Below are 15,353 nucleotides of genomic sequence, written 5' to 3'. Positions count from 1 at the left end.
TGGACGTGGTCGTGGACGCGGGCGCGGGCGCGGGCACGGGCGCGCGGGGAGGCGGTGGCAGAGGGCGGCCGTTGCGGGCCGGCCCGCGGGGCTGAGGCCGAGCCGAGCCGGGCCCGCGCACGCCGGGGGCCCACCATGCGGCGGCTGCGGCGCCTGGCGCACCTGGTGCTCTTCTGCCCCTTCTCCAAGGGCCTGCAGGTAGGCGCCCGCCCGCCCGGCCTCGGTGCGGGCCGCGGCGGCCAGCCAGGGGGCCGGCTGCGGGACGCGGGGTTCCTGCGCGCCGCGCTGCGTGGCCTTGGGGCGGCTGCGGGGCTGGGAGGCGCTGGGGAGGGGGCGTTGATGGGGCGGGCAGAGGGCGGCGGATGCTGCGGGGTGGCCGCCCCTGACCCCGGGGCTGAAGAAGCCCCTCCCCCATGGTCTGGACCCCCACTGCCCCACCCCTCCCGGAGGCCCAGAAAGCACGCCAGGTCCGTGCCTCTTTTTTCACTTGAAAGAGGTAAGGTTTGTTTTTCTGTTATGGAAAACTTGAGACACATAGAAACGCTCTCGGAAGGACAGAACCTACCCCTGGTCATCTCCCAGCCGGCCCCCGAGCTTAGGGATGTGCCTGACCCCCACCATGACCTTGGACAAGTCACCGTCCCTGCCAGTGGCCCGCTGTCTACTGGGGAAGCCCAGGCTGCCTTGGGAACCCCGCTGAGAAGCCTGTCACTTCTGGTTTAGGTGGTCTGAGCCAGGCCGACCCCATGACCGAGATGGCCTCGGGTGCAGTCCTGCTCCAAGTAGCCCACACCTCCCTGGCCTCCCCAGGCTGTCCTGGGCCAGGGCAAGAGGGTTCCTGGCAGGGTGCCCTTGGCCCCGGGCCTGGCTGTCCTCAGCTCTCCCCACCGGGCCGGGGGGGGGGGGGGGGGGGGTAAGCCTCAGAGCCAGGAAACATTTGGGTTTTGTGTCTGTGTGGGACACCCTTCCTGCCCACCTGGGGCCTCAGGGTGCATCCTGGTCTTGGCCCAGCTCTAGACCAGGTGGGAGCTGAGGGGTCTGATGGCCCACCCCTAGGCCAGGAAGTGGGCTGTGCACTGCCCCCCTCCCCTGTCCCCTGAGGGAGGGGCCTTGACCAGGTTGCTGCAGGGGAGGCCCAGAGCTTGACCTAGGACCCAGGACAGGCTGGTTCCCAGGGGTTTGAGCCAGCCCCACCCACCTGCTATTGTCAGGTCACATTCAGAGCCTCAGTTTCCCTCCTGGGCTGGAGGTAGGTTTGGTGCCATCGTGCATGTGGGGTGCTGGCCCCTGGGTAACGTGGCTGTTACTGACCCCTGAGTCAGTGGCTCCACCAGGAACCAGGGCCAGGTGGGCTTGGGGAGCAGTTGCATGGGACCCACTGAAGAGTAAGACCTGCCCTGTCCTGGGGGCTCACTCACTGGTGGGAGGTAGGTCCCATGGGGGTCAGGGACTGCTCCTAGAGGAGGTACCCATCTAAGATCAGGATGTCGGGTTAGTCAGAGCTGGCCAGGTGGGGACAGTCTCTGGGAGAGCCTGGGGTTGGGGGGTGGGGTCTGGCTGGGGTGTGGCTCGTATCCGTGGTGGGCCCTGCGGTCCCTCGGAGAGCCTGAGTCCACCCCGGGTTCAGCCCCAGGTCCAGCGCTGCTCCAGCCTGCCCTCCTCCTGGCTGCCAGCGCCCCCAAGGCCACACTCACCCCCACCTTACAGCATTGTTCTCTGCCAGCCGGAAGTCTTCTGACCTTGTCCTGCCAAAACAACACTCCCCCCACCCCCGCTGCCCAGTCCCCCCACCCACTGTTTCTCTGCTTTCCTGTTTTTCCTTCTGAACAAATCTGACGGAAGCAGATGTGGTGCAGGACAAGTGGGCCTGAGGCCCAGCCCTCTTGTTCTGCCCAGCGCACCCCAGTCCTTGCTGCTCTCAGGGGTCCTCCTGCTACAGCCCCTCCCAGGAGGGCCAGCTGTGTGAACTGGTGCCCAGGAAGCAGGAGGGGAGGCCCCTGCCTCTCCTGGAGGAGCCATAAAGACGACCACAGCAGAGGCCCCTACCCTGTCTTCACTGGAGAGCCAGCCCCAGCCTTTGGCTAAGCAGTGGGGCACGGAGCACCTCCTGGCCCTGGGTCCCAGCCCTTTTCTCTGGGGCCTGGCCCCCCCTGACTGGAACATTGGTAACCCCATCCCCTCAGCTGGCTGCTCCTGGACGGCAGTCCAGGCGGCCTGGGATTCACCAGGGCAGGGGTAGCTGGATGGGAGGCTGCGCCCTCGCCCACCTGCTGCAGGTGGGTCTGGGCCCCCCGCGCCTGTGATTCTGCACGTCAGCTGGGGAACCCTGGCAGAGGGGCTGAGCCCCCAAGACGCTGTTCCCGGCACCCCCCACACATGGGGGGCAGCGCCTCTGGCCGTAGGGCCGCGAGATGTCTGTCTTATTTATTCTTTATCTGGGAACATGCACGTGACTTAAAATTTCTCCTCTTACCCGCTTTTAAGTGCACAGCTCAGGGGTGTCCGTGCGTTCACACTGTTGTGCACCATCCCCTCTGTCCCCAGAACGTAGTCATCTTCCCAGACTGGACTCTGTCCCGTTACACACTGACCGCCACCCCCGACCCCGTGTCTGTGGGTCCAGCTCCTCTGGGGCCTCCTGGGAGTGGATCCTTTGGGATTGGTCCCTCTGCGCCGGGCTGATCTCACTCGGCACCGTGTCCCGGGCTGATCTCACTCGGCACCGTGTCCTCCATGTTCATCCGCGTTGTGGCAGGAGCTGGGATTCCTTCCTCTTAGAGTGAATGATTTTCCACGACGTGGACAGACCCCGTTTTGCGTAGCTATTCACCTGTCGGTGCGCCCTTGGTTCTGGGGACGATGCCGCCTGCTCGCGGTCTCCGAGGTGCTGTCTCTTCAAGGCTCCCAGGGCGCCTGGGCTGCTGAGGCCTGCCCTGTGCACCTGCAGCCTCCATACCTGTCCCCGGGCTGGGCCTGCTTCAGCTGGAACTGCCCACCAGTCGGAGGACAGGGGGCAGGGGGCAGCGGATTTTCCAGCCTGACCTTGTGCAGAGGTTAAAGGTCAGCAAGGCAGGAGGGAAATTTGTAAAATATCTTTATTCATCAAAATAGATCAGCATAGAGTCGTCTACCGTGTGTCTCCGTGCATTTTGAAATTTATTCTTGCCTGCTCGTGAGATGTAAAAGTCTGAGAGCACTAGGCACCTGCCCCCACCCCAGAGTGGGCCTGCCGAGGCCCAGGAACACCCCCTCCGTGACGGGCAGCTTCGGAAGCTGGAGCAGGGCAGGGTGCTGGCCCCGGGGAGGGGTCCGCCGGGAAGGCTGGGGCTGGTGGAGGGGGCACACACACCCCGAACGTGGCGCTTCCTCACAGGCCTCTCTCCCAGCAGGGCCGGCTCCCGGGCCTCAGGGTCAAGTACGTCTTCTTGGTCTGGCTGGGCGTCTCTGTGGGCAGCTGGATGGTGTACGTGCACTACTCGTCCCACGCGGAGCTCTGCCGTGGGCACGTCTGCCAGGTGGTTATCGTAAGTGTCGCCTTGGGCCGGCCTCGTGGGAGGGCTCCTCCCTGCCCGGTGCTGGCCCATGCGCATGCGTCACATGCCGTTGGCCCTGGATCCTCAGAGGCGCCGGCGCGGTGGACTTTGAGATGGACCTGACTGCTCTGGGTGCGGCAGGGACGAAGGGAGGGACGGGGCGGGGGGGCTGCTGCAGGGCTGGGGGCTGGGATGTTCGGAGGTGTTTGCAGGGACTTTTAGCAGGGAGACTGGGGTGGACAGATACTGGTGGCCTTGAGCACCCCACCCCGGGGCCAGGGCTTCACCCAAGGAGGCCGTGGGTAGGGTCCTTGTGGGGGACAAGGGGCGGCGGGCTGTGCTAAGTGGCAGCCCGTGGCCTAGAGTGTGAGCTGTGCGTGCACACGTTTACACGTGTGGGCCACTCAGAAGTGGGCACGTGTCTGTGGGTGTGCACACGAGGTGGCGGGCGTCAGGGGCCTGCATGTGCCCAGACACAGGACGGCACATGGGCCCACGGGTGCACACCTAGCCTTCCTGCCTCCTGCCTGTTCTTGGTACACTTCGGAAAGGCTCACCGGTGGCCTCCAGGGGCAGGCCTGAGCTGGGCACCGGACACATGGCTCTGCCCTCACAGTCCAGGGGGTCGGGGGACACACAAGGGCAGACGTGGGGCCTCTGGGTGGGGGGTGGGGAGAAGCCCTGCTGTTGGACAGCTCAGGGTGAGGGTGGGGCTGGGGAGGGCCAGGATGGCGGGGGGCAGCCAGGATGGCGCAGCGGGTGGCGGCCATGGGCCCTGAGCGGCAGGTGAGGGCTGGAGTGAGCTATGGGGTGGGAGGGACGCACCGCTGGAGTGAGGGCAGTGGGCGGGGCAGGGGGTTCTGGCCTAGGGGTGCAGGGACCGGCCGCCTGGAGGGTCAGCAGGTGTTTTTGAGCCCGAGGAAACTGTGTGCCCAGGGGTGTCTCCCTAGGGTGTCTCCCCTGGGCTGTGGGGATGCCCCCTCCTTTCCAGAGGAGACCTGCCTGCTTCGTGGGGGTTCCACAGTGTGTCTAAGGGTGCGACCAGGGGTCACAGGTCAGGTTCTTACGGGCTCTGGGTGTTTGACAGGTACTCGGCCCCCTGCAGGTGGGAAACAGGCTGGGAAGTAGGGCAACTTGCCCCAAGCCTGATGGGCCCCGAGACCATGGGGCACACTGCCCCTCTCAGCCCCTGGGGGAGCCCCTCCCCAGCCCAGGGGGGCAGCGTGGCCAGCAGGCTCCTTCCCTGGCCCTGGTGGGGAGGGGTGGTGCCGGGCAGAAGCGTGTCCCTGGCCGGCCCCCTCAAAGGCCCTGTGGTTCTTGGGGGGGGTTCCGGGGCTCAGAGCCGACCCTTTGGGGTGGAGGCACTCCCAACAAGGTGGTGGAATGGGTTTTCCTTACGCTTTCTTTACCATCGTGATGAGCGGCCACTGCTTTCCTGATGCCTCCTTCGCGGGGCCTCTGGTTCCGTCCCTGCCCTGCCCTCCATCCTCCCCACACTTGGGTGGCGCCCTGCTCTGCGCACTCTGCACACTCACTTCCCTCTCCTTCCTGCCAGCCTGGCTCCAGCAAGGGCCCGGGCTCCATGGCAACGGTGATGCACTTCCAGGGAGGCCCCCCCAGCTCCAGAGCTCAGACGGCCGCACCTCCCTGCCCCGGGGGGAGGGCCTGACTCCATCACCTCTGGCTTCCCCACCTTCCTGCTTGGGTCAGCCCGGACCTGCAGGGCTGGGGGGAGGGGGGGGCTGCAGGGGAAGGGGCCAGGGGGGCAACCGCTGCTCCGGAGCCCAGCCTGGTTCTTGCTGCTAGTGGTTCCCGGGGCATTTGGCTAATAAGGCGGCCTGGCCGGGCCCCCTCCCGCCACCCTCAGGGCAGGGCCCCTTCGTGTCTCGGGCTCTGCTGCTCCCGCTCCCTGGCACCGGGGAGAGCCCATGCCAGGGAGACCCAGACTTGCGCACCTCACAGGAGGTGGGGGTCGCCGTGGACTCTGCGAGGGGCCGCAGTGAGCAGAGGCTCTTGCCAGGCCGTGGGTGCCCTGGCCCTCCGCGTGGTCAGGTGTGGCCGGAGCCTGCTGGTTCCCGGCTGCTGTGGTCTGGGGGCCCCTCTGAGACGTGGAGGGGCTGAAGAGCCAGGGGGCAACCAGCAGATGCGATGGGACCTCAACCTGCCACATGTGCATGGTGGGGGGAGGCGCCCCGCCTCCTCAGGCCGCTTCCTGGTGTCTTCCTCCTGTCCCCAGTGTGACCAGTACCGCAAGGGCATCATCTCCGGCTCCATCTGCCAGGACCTGTGCAACCTGCACAAGGTAGAGTGGAGGACGTGCCTGTCCTCCGTCCCAGGCCAGCAGGTAAGCCCAGGAGGGTCTGGCTTGGGTCAGCCCTGGGGCCCGTGGCCTGGGGGCCCGTGGCTCGGGCGCAAGGTGCAGTGGGAGGGGACGTCTGCTCGAGGACCCCTGTGGCCCCATGCAGGTGTACAGTGGGCTGTGGCAGGGCAAGGAGGTGACCATTAAGTGCGGCATCGAGGAGGGCCTGGACCCCAAGGCCAGGTCGGACCCGGCCCCCCGGCAGGATCTGGTGCTGTTCGACAAGCCCACTCGGGGCACCTCAATTAAGGAGTTCCGGGAGATGACCCTCAGCTTTCTCAAGGTCAGTTGGCTCCTGGGGGCCGTGCGGAGTTCAGGGCAGGAGCCAGGCATCTGGCTGGACCTCAGCTCCAGGCAGACCTTCGCTCAGGGGAGCACCTACTGGGTGCAGAGGACCCTGCGCATGGGAAGCGGGGTGAGAGCAGATCCAAGTGCCCGCTCCCCAGCTCCCGCACCAGTGGAGATGCAGAGACACGAGGGCCCCAGGAGCAGCTCCTGGAGAAAGGAGGGTGCACCAGTGGTCGGCGAGGGGGCTCTGCACAGCCCTGGGCTGTCCCCTCTGTGTGCTTGGAGGCCGGGCTCTCCCAAGCTGGCAGATGCACCCAGCGGACACCCAGGGGTCCTAGCCCACTAGGTCAAGGCGGGCACCCTGCCAACGTAGAAACCCACCACCAAGTCAGGCTCGCTGGCCCTGAAATGACACGGTCTCCCTTTCTCTGGGTCTCCCGTGTCAGGCGAACCTGGGAGACCTGCCCTCCCTGCCCGCGCTGGTTGGGCAGGTCCTGCTCATGGCCGACTTCAACAAGGACAGCAGGGTGTCCCTGGCCGAGGCCAAGTCGGTGTGGGCCCTGCTCCAACGGAACGAGTTCCTGCTGCTGCTGTCCCTCCAGGAGGAGCACGCGTCCCGGCTGCTGGGCTCCTGCGGGGACCTCTATGTCACCGAGGGGGTCCCACACAGTTCCTGGCACGGGGCCGCTCTCCCGCCCCTCCTGCGCCCGCTGCTGCCCCCCGCCCTGCATGCAGCCCTGCAGCGGTGGCTGGGGCCCGCGTGGCCCTGGAGGGCCAAGATCGCCATCGGCCTGCTGGAGTTTGTGGAGGAGCTCTTCCATGGCGCCTACGGGACCTTCTACATGTGCGAGACCACGCTGGCCAACGTGGGCTACACGGCCAAGTACGACTTCAAGATGGCCGACCTGCAGCAGGTGGCGCCCGAGGCCGCCGTGCGCCGCTTCCTGCGGGGCCGCCACTGCGAGCGCAGCTCGGACTGCACCTACGGCCGGGACTGCAGGGCCCCCTGTGACAAGCTCATGAGGCAGTGCAAGGGCGACCTCATCCAGCCCAACCTGGCCAAGGTGTGCGAGCTGCTACGGGACTACCTGCTGCCCGGTGCCCCCGCCGACCTGCACGAGGAGCTGGGCAAGCAGCTGCGCACCTGCACGACGCTGAGCGGGCTGGCCAGCCAGGTGGAGGCCCACCACTCGCTGGTGCTGAGCCACCTCAAGACCCTGCTCTGGAAGAAGATCTCCAACACCAAGTACTCATGATGGCCGGCTCCCAGCCCCCCGCTCCCAACTCCCAGGGGCTGCCTGGGGCCCCAGAGAGCCACTCCCGCCCTTGGGTCCTCCTCGCTCTTCACCCTACCACCCAGCAAAGGACAGGACCACAGGAGCTGGAGGCCTGGCCTGCATCCACCCACAACAAGCCAGGGAAGGGGTCCTTCCCTCAGCCCCAGACGCCAACAACCCAGACAGGGGAGCCGCATAGCTGCAAAGGGGGTGGGGGGGGCAGGAGGAGCACCTGGAGCCTGACCACAAGGGCTGGCTGAAGGACTCACCCAGGACTTTGTTACTTTGAAGAACGTGTGATGTAAATAAACAGCTTTTCTGTGAGTGTCTCTGGGTTCCCTCACGCCACGCTGGAGCCCTGCCTCCCAGACCCGCCATCGGCCTCCTGAGCTCAGAGGTGGGGGGCTGCTCTTGCCCAGGCTGGACGGAATGCGGCGTGGTCCTCCGGGTCCCCATCGGCTGGAGAGGCCTCAGCGGGCATCACAGGTACACTCTCTCCTAGAGCCACGTTCTGGGGGGCAGGAGGGGTGTGGTGATAGGATGCCAGATGCTGCTGGCTGGTGCTGCAGTTCCAAAGGAAGGGACCGACGGAGAGCGGGGCTCCTCCCATCCCAGACCCTCTCCTACAGTCCAGCACGCACGACTTCCACAGACACCCATGAACCACTAGGTGAAAAATCCATCATCCAGGAAAGAGCCGAGCATTCTCCCTGCCTCTCCTCAAGGGGAAGCTGCAGGAGCCGGACACCCGCTTCCCATGGGGGCCCCACTGCTGAGCCCAGGCTGGTACACTGAATGGAGAATATGCAGGCTGTGACCTACCCCATGGAGGGGGTCAGCAGGTGGCTCCCTCTGCTTCCATTCTGGGAAGTGAAAACTCCCAGCATTGTTTTGATGAAAGGCAAGGTTTCAAAACATCCACGCAAGTAGTCACGGGGTTTATTAAGAGATCCCAAACACCAGGAGGCTCAGGGAGCTGGGGGAAGGGCTGCGTCCCCATCCCAGGTCACGGTGGGCAGGAGATCCTACTCCTGAAGTCCCTGGGGGCCACTGACCTTTGCAGGCTTAACTCCCAGTGGTTACAATGCCTGGGAAAGGCTATGCGGGAACGCCTGAACATCACACAGCCAAATAAGCAGGTGACAGTTCAGGAAAGCGAGCTGCCCTCCTCCCCGCACCCACCGGTGTGGGCATGCATGTGCACACACGTACCCACCAGCCTCCTGCTCTGGCCTCAGCTAATCACACTGTGAGGAAAAACCAAGTAAAGACGGTTTATTCAACACCAGTCTCAAGTTTTGCCAACAAAGAAACACTTTTATTGAAAAATGTATTCCAAAATTTCAACTGTAATACCCATGTTTCTAGTATTGATTCCTAAAACTCATCCTTACCTACATTAAAAAATAACTTTCTGCCCCATCTAGATTTTTCTCTCTTGTGGGGTGGGTAATCCAAATACAGCACAAAAAACAGTTTAGAATTGGGACACTGGGGTGACTCCGCCAGTTGAGCGTCCTACTCTAGGTTTCAGCTCAGGCCACGATCTCAGGGTCGTGGGATCGAGCCCCACGTCAGGTTCCAGGCTGAGTGTGGACTCTGCTTCAGATTCTCTCTCCCTCTGTCCACCCCCACCCCCAGCTTATGCTCTAAAATAAATCTTAATGAAAAAAAACTCAGAATCGTGGGCTCTGGGCAGTTAGAAAACGCTGCAAAGATTTTACTTCCCTCTAGAACACAATGGCTGGAGGATTAAGAAGCAGGACACAGGGTGCCAGGGGGAGAGCCTGCTCATCCTTCACCTGCTACATGAGGCACACACGCTGGGCCACCCCTACAGGCCTGGGACCTCCAAGCTGGGGCGTGCCGGCCCTGAAGTGGCTCCCCGCCTGATCGCAGAGCCCAGGCCACGGCGGCGTCTGGTTGTGCCTCTGTGATCGACCACTGGGCCCTGTTTATTCCGACCCCTTCTCTCTGCCTTAGCCCACCTGGACTTTCTGGAATCCGGAACAGTATCTACCAACACTTAACAGTTCCCGCTGCCTTGGCCCAGCAGATCCATCTCCCCGGTGCAAGCTTCACAAGCTGAACACACGGGACTGCTTTCCAACACACCAATGTTCTGCACAGATGCTTCAGAAAATAAATGCAAAACATCTTACTCTCCTTTTTTTAACCTGGAATTGGGGAGTCTGTCACCCCGAGCAGCCAGCCCGGGTCTCGCCTGCTCGTACCAGTGTTGAGCTCTCCACCTGCAAGAAGGCGGGAAAGCCTCAGTCACACCTGTCACTCCAGTGGGGTTACCGAGGCCACCCCCCTCCTCTCACCAGAGCCCTGGTTTACAGGGCTCCACGTGGGCCGACCTGTCTCCTTGGCAGGACAAAGCCAGGTGCAGCCCTCTGGGGTCCCTCCCCCTCCCCAGCCTGACCAGATAGCCTCCTGTGCCGCTAGTCTCAAGGGTCCTTAAAACAGGGGTGTATGTGGGCACAGGGTTCGGAAGCCCCCGCAGGGAGCGAGGACACACCCCAGGCCACTCACAGCAGATCTCAGCCAGACACATGACACCCTTGGCAAGGACTCCAAAAAACCCTCCAGACCTACAGAATGACCATTTCCAGGAAGGAGACCCTCTCCTGGTCAATCCCATTGTGCCAAAAGCTGGCCACCAGCTCATACACATGCATGGCTCACTCGAACCTCATGAGTGTTATCTTACAGACGAATCAGAAAACCGAAGCATCTGGTGCCATGCTCGGCGTTCCCAGCTAGAAGCCCGAAGGTGCAGTGTGCCTGCCAAGCGGCAATCCACAGCTGCTCTAAGGCATGTTCGGCTACAAACCATTCTTAGTGCTCACTGTTCTGAGCACTGAGCGTAGAAATAGCCACTTCCTATTTGCCCTGACGTCCCAGGTACAGCAGAGCAGCTGGATCTGGGGTGCCGGCAGGTCCAGCACCTGCAGGGCAGCCGTCCCCTCCCACCAGCCTGGAGGCCAGCTTCGTCTCTCCTCTTACCTCCGTCTGGATGGTGGCGGGAAGTTTTTCTGGGCCCCTCCGGGGCAACAGCCGTTGCCCTCGTTCCTGTATTAAGGAACAAAAACGCTCAGCCCGAAATGAGAGTATAATAAACGTCGGCTGTCATCGTTACTGTTAACCGGACCAGGTTCCGGCAAACCTCCCCTGCTTCTGCAGGATTCTGAAAAACCTACCCTGCTGGCCAGGCAGGTGGCAGAAAGGTACTACCGAGAAGCGTCCTTTGTTCTGCCTACCTGAAATCGAGTGGCCCGCTACCTACGACCACGTGCCCATCTGAGACTATCCAAGAACTAGGGGACAGTGGGAGGGTTTTCACAGGGGGGCCTCAGGCAAGGCCCAAAGCGCTTGGTCGGGTGTCAGACTATCCATCATCCAGACGTCCACGAGCTGGAACACTGGGCGTAGATAAGCCTCTCTTCTTTCTGCCACCGAATGACACACGTGTGACACAAGCCACACCTGCAACGCCTCTGGGGGCAGGCAGTAGGGAGATCCCCCGACCGTGTGCACGAAGGTCAACTACCCCGACACAGGACACTGCACAAGGGGCTGAATGTGCGCAACAGTCGTACTTCGGGGTGCACTCATTCCAGCACCAACGTGTCAACTCACCTGAGACGCCCTCCCAGGCGCGCGGTTTCCAGCAGGCAAACTCCCTAGAGAAGCAAAGAAACCTGCCCTTTACAGAAGCCTGAACGCGCCCGCGCACGGCGCTGCGGCTCCCCGGAGCCCCGGCCACCAGGCCTGCGTGTTCCTGGGAGACAGCGGGCCCGTTCACCCCGCCCCCGGAGGCCCGGCCTGGCTTGAGCGTGTGCAACGCCGGGGTTACGGCGCGGCGGCCCCGCCCGCAGTGCCAGCCCTGGGCCCGCCGCAGACACGGCCGGGGAGGCAGCGGCGCGGGCAGCGCACCGACCAGCGGGGGCCGGCACCGCGCACGCGCACACGGCCGGACGCCCGGCCACACCGCACGAACGACGCTCAGCCCGCCTCCCAAAACCGAAGGGCAGCCACACGCGAGCGGGGGCGGCGGCGGCTTCCCCTAGGTCCCCACCGGCGAGCGCGGGCGGCAGGTGCTCAGCGCGTCCCCGCAGCACTGCGCGGACTTCTGGAGGGCCGGGACGCCCCCCAACCAAACCCTCGCTACCTGGCCGCCGCCTGCTCCCGGGAAGGCCCGCCGCTCGTCACCCACCGCCCGCCACGCTCCACCCGCCGCCGCCGCCGCCGCCACCGGGAAAGGACGCACGCGCGCGCGCCGCGCCTTTTATACTGCCTACGGCGGCCTGCGAGGGTCAAACCGCGCCGCCCCGAGCCCACCGCCGCAGCGCCCTCTAGCGGATCCTTCCGGTCTTGCTGGCGCCAGGACCTGCGGGTCGCGTCGAGGGCGGGGGGTGCGAGTTGCGGGGAATGGGGGCGCTCCCCGGGACAGCCAGGCCCCGCAGGCAAGACTTCCCACTCTCCTGCCCGCGTCTGCAGCTCGGTCCGGGGCGGGCGGCAGCGCCGGGTCCTCCTCCGGGAGAATGGGACCCTGCAAAATGGAGATCCCCGTGACCTACGCCCCGCGGGTGGCAGGACTGCGTGAGTCAATCTATGCAAAGCACACGGAACAGCGCCAGGCACGTTACACTGGATAACGTCTTCCGAAGTTCCTGTCCCGCACCCCGTGAGCGTCCCCGGAGCTGGCGCCACCTCTCCGCTCCCCGCAGAAGGGCGCCCGGCTCTCCGGGAGCCTCGGTTGAGCGGCTGCTCCCGGGCGCACCTCCCCGCGAGCCCCTCAGGAAGATCCCCTGCAGGGAACGCTGCCTGCACGCGCTCAGGGCGGGTCTCTCACCGACAGCGAGGGGCAGCTGGGGCCCCGGCCGGCGACACGCCGCGTCCTCCTTCCCGCGGAAGCTGCGGGGTAGGGTCTGGAAGGGCCCGCCCCGGATTCATTCGCCCCTGGTGCCTCCCACAAGCGGACTGCTCCCCTGGCAGGTGGGGAGGGACCTGATGCAGCCGCCGCACCGCCGTGTAAGCTAGTGCGAAGTCCGCAGGCACTTCATCCATGAAGAACCCTACAGCATTCTCTGGGATCAGCATCTTCTGCCCTGGGGGCGGAGCGCGGCCTCCCCAGGCGCACCCAGACCTGCCTCCCTCCCAGGTCCGGCCATTTGGGCTTAAGGCTCTCTGGGCTGTGAGCATTCCCTGCAGTCCTGGGCAGTCCCGGGCAGGTGGGGTGCTGTCCCCTTGCAAGTGCAGTGCCCACAGAAGGAGCAAAAGGGGCCGGGCTTCCTGGGGACAGGCTGGGGTGGTTCTGGGAAGGAAGCACACCCACCCCCATTTACCCAACAGCCTGGAGGAACAGCTAGAGTGCTGGAGACCAACTCCGACTGAAAGAGGAGTTGCCTAACTCTGGAGAGGGGATCCCTGGCCCGCCCATGGCCTATCTCGGCCACCTGGATCCAGTGCCCCACCCCCACCCCCGGCCCTGCGCCCAACAGCCACATGCATCCTCGAAGCGGCAGCCCACGGTGGGAGCCAGGTGCCCCTTGCCCTTCTTGTCCCGCGGGGACCAGATGCAGCCCAGGCAGTGGTAGGGCACCGCCTTCTTGAACAGCTCCTGGGGGTCGGGGGAGCGTCACCGGCTCTGCCACACCCCAGCTCAGCATCCACGGTCCCCTAGTCCCAGGCAGGGTCCCTGGCCAGAGCTGAGCTCAGGAAGCTGAGGATGTGGCCCGAGCTTATGGGGGCCCCAGAGTGTGTTCCTGCCTGCTGAGAACACCCAGCACGGGATGACCAGAACCCCACACTGGGGGAAGCCAAGTAGCATCTCAGTCCCTCCAAGAAGGCAGTTCACACCTGCCCATGGAGGGGGCATCTTCCACCCACCTTCCCCAGCCCTCTGCTCCATGCCCCTGCTCAGCAGCACATGTCCTGTGGCCACACACCAGGAGCTCTGTTTTTCCCTCCCGTGGAGCTGGGTACTGCACAGCCCCTTGGGCAGATGGGGGAGGTGACCCTTGGAGCCCCCTCCCCCACCGAGTGGGCCGGGCTCCTCAGCTTTATATCTCTTCTGCCTCCTGGAATGTGCACAGCCACTGGGTGGACGCCTGCACTGTCTGCTCTCCACAGTCCCCAGGGTAACTGAGGCCCCAGCATAAAGAACCACGCCCAGGCCGCTTGGTCTGTAACGGTGGAGCTGGGATTTGGGCCGGGGACTGGCAGGGCTGGGCAGAAGATGTCAGCACAGGGCGCCCCTGCCGTGCCAAGCCAAGCCGAGCTACTCACTGCATCCAGGGGCCAATAGCTGTGCCACAGGCTGGGAGGGAACCCCAGGCAGTGCGGCTTCTCCTCATTCACTCTCTGCAGCCACAGGCAAAAGCCAGGCTGCTGTTAGAGCTGGTTCCAGAACGTATGTGCCAGCTCCTGGATGCACACAGTGGGTCCCTAGTCTTACATAAGATGACCCCAGGGTCTGCCTCTTGGCACATAGAGACCCCGTACCCACGTTACTGCCCCACAGCCTTCTCTCCACCCTGTGCACCAGGACCTTGGATCCCATCCATCCCCATGGGCATTTGTGTTCCATTCCCTGCTCTCCCCACCACCGCTGTGCTGAACACTCCTGAAAGCACATCTGTGAAAAACCGAGCCAGAGTTTCCGGGCGTGAGTCCGAGGACGAGCGTGCTAGGTGATGGGTGCTGCTCACTGTTCTCCCAGACAGGGGTGCCCGTCACCCTTCTCTCCAGGGGACCTGCGGGGGACCCCATGTCCTCAGGCACCTGAGGGCCACCCGGCCCAGGAATTCACCTTCTCTAGCAGAGGACAGATGGAACTTCTTTCTCTGGCCAGGAATATGAACCCTGATCCCGGGAAAGGAGAGCTCTCCTGGACTCCTCACCCAGCCGGGCAGCTGTGGCCACGATGTATGTGATGGAGCCAGAGCGGCTGGGCCTTGGAGGGAATGAGTGCCTTAAACCAGCCTTGCTCAGGGCATGTGGGAGCAACAGCCCCTGCTTCCTGGGGAGCAGTGATGTGTGCGGAAGGAAGGAGGCTGGGGTGGAGCCTTCCAAGCCACACCACAGTCTCTCCCTTGGTCCTGAAACCAGCAGGAAGGGAGCTCCGAGAGCAGAGACGAGACTCCAGGAGGATTCCCATCCAGGGAAAGGGGGCCCACTGGAGGGCACTGAAGCAGCCAGCCCCACCGACCCGCAGACCATTTGTACAGATTCACCTCCCGTGCTACCTTAGCACGTTGTCCACGTTCATGTGTGGACAGTGACTGGCCCACTCATTCCTGGTGCACTTCCAGAGGCAGACAAAAAACTTTCCAGTGCTTGCTAGTGGGTCAGAGGACCACTGCCCAAAGAAGCAGACGATGTCCCTCTTCCTCCGGAGCTGGGGAAGGCAGCCACCGTCCTGGGGCAGGACCGGGTCCAGGAGTGTGTTCTTTCTGAAGCCCCCACTTTCAGTGGGCGTTGCTGTGCCTGAGAAAGGCCCCCTCAGCCCCAGAGTCAGGAGCAGTGAGGGGCTGTCTCCAGCCCTGGCCCAGGATCACGACCCAAAACCATCCTGTCTTTGGGAGGACAGGCCTCCTTCAGGAGCCAGGGAGGGGACTGGCCCCTCTCCCCTCCCCAGGTCCAGGATGCCCGGGACCTGCAAGAGCTCTTCATCTGAGGAGGAGTCATGGAGAGCGTGTGTGTCTCGTCAGCCCAGCAAGTGAAAGAACCAAACCCCAACGCTCAGGTTCTAACAGAAGCAGAATTTCGATGCACTGTTTGGGGGCAGCCTCCTCCCCTCTTACGTGGCCTTGGGGGACCCCAGAGAAAGTCTTCTTTGTTCTCCTTCCCTCAAAGAGAGGAGCTGGCCCCATGTCACGGGGTCCC

General features: G+C 64.0%; 2 protein-coding genes and 2 non-coding genes across 4 annotated transcripts; 1 reads left to right on the top strand and 3 right to left on the bottom strand.

Annotated features, from left to right (window-relative positions):
* The first annotated feature begins 50 nt into the window (after nt 1-50).
* On the top strand, nt 51-7,714 carry DIPK1B (divergent protein kinase domain 1B). The gene is made up of 5 exons (XM_021691024.2): nt 51-198; nt 3,390-3,524; nt 5,770-5,877; nt 5,999-6,175; nt 6,627-7,714. The coding sequence occupies exons 1-5, from the start codon at nt 136-138 to the stop codon at nt 7,434-7,436; spliced, it is 1,293 nt and encodes a 430-aa protein (XP_021546699.2). The 5' UTR covers nt 51-135; the 3' UTR covers nt 7,437-7,714.
* Nucleotides 7,715-9,099: 1,385 nt separating this feature from the next.
* LOC110581281 lies at nt 9,100-14,237 on the bottom strand. The gene is made up of 8 exons (XM_044920444.1): nt 14,205-14,237; nt 13,755-13,829; nt 12,972-13,086; nt 12,440-12,574; nt 11,559-11,667; nt 11,103-11,521; nt 10,470-10,535; nt 9,100-9,709 (listed from the first exon to the last, which is right to left on the bottom strand). Exons 1-8 carry the CDS (start codon nt 14,235-14,237, stop codon nt 9,630-9,632), a joined length of 1,032 nt encoding a protein of 343 aa, XP_044776379.1. The 3' UTR covers nt 9,100-9,629.
* On the bottom strand, nt 10,279-10,414 carry LOC123326573. The gene has a single exon (XR_006541189.1). It is a non-coding gene; the product is annotated as a small nucleolar RNA SNORA43 (small nucleolar RNA).
* Nucleotides 10,843-10,971, bottom strand: LOC123326574. Its single transcript, XR_006541190.1, has one exon. It is a non-coding gene; the product is annotated as a small nucleolar RNA SNORA17 (small nucleolar RNA).
* Nucleotides 14,238-15,353: the final 1,116 nt, after the last annotated feature.

Source organism: Neomonachus schauinslandi, chromosome 13 (genome assembly GCF_002201575.2).
Source record: "Neomonachus schauinslandi chromosome 13, ASM220157v2, whole genome shotgun sequence".
NCBI classification, from domain to species: domain Eukaryota; kingdom Metazoa; phylum Chordata; class Mammalia; order Carnivora; family Phocidae; genus Neomonachus; species Neomonachus schauinslandi.
This window is presented reverse-complemented; position numbering and strand designations above follow the sequence as displayed.

Excerpts from the sequence above, each read along its gene's own strand:
- DIPK1B (XM_021691024.2), top strand. The coding sequence starts at position 136 with ATGCGGCGGCTGCGGCGCCTGGCGCACCTGGTGCTCTTCTGCCCCTTC. Across the intron at positions 199-3,389 it reads CCTTCTCCAAGGGCCTGCAG|GGCCGGCTCCCGGGCCTCAG; the intron begins GTAGGCGCCCGC and ends CTCTCCCAGCAG. Across the intron at positions 5,878-5,998 it reads CCTCCGTCCCAGGCCAGCAG|GTGTACAGTGGGCTGTGGCA; the intron begins GTAAGCCCAGGA and ends GGCCCCATGCAG.
- LOC110581281 (XM_044920444.1), bottom strand. The coding sequence starts at position 14,237 with ATGGGGTCCCCCGCAGGTCCCCTGGAGAGAAGG. Across the intron at positions 13,830-14,204 it reads CAGGTCCCCTGGAGAGAAGG|AGAGTGAATGAGGAGAAGCC; the intron begins GTGACGGGCACC and ends CTGTGGCTGCAG. Across the intron at positions 10,536-11,102 it reads CGCCTGGGAGGGCGTCTCAG|GAACGAGGGCAACGGCTGTT; the intron begins GTGAGTTGACAC and ends TCCTTAATACAG.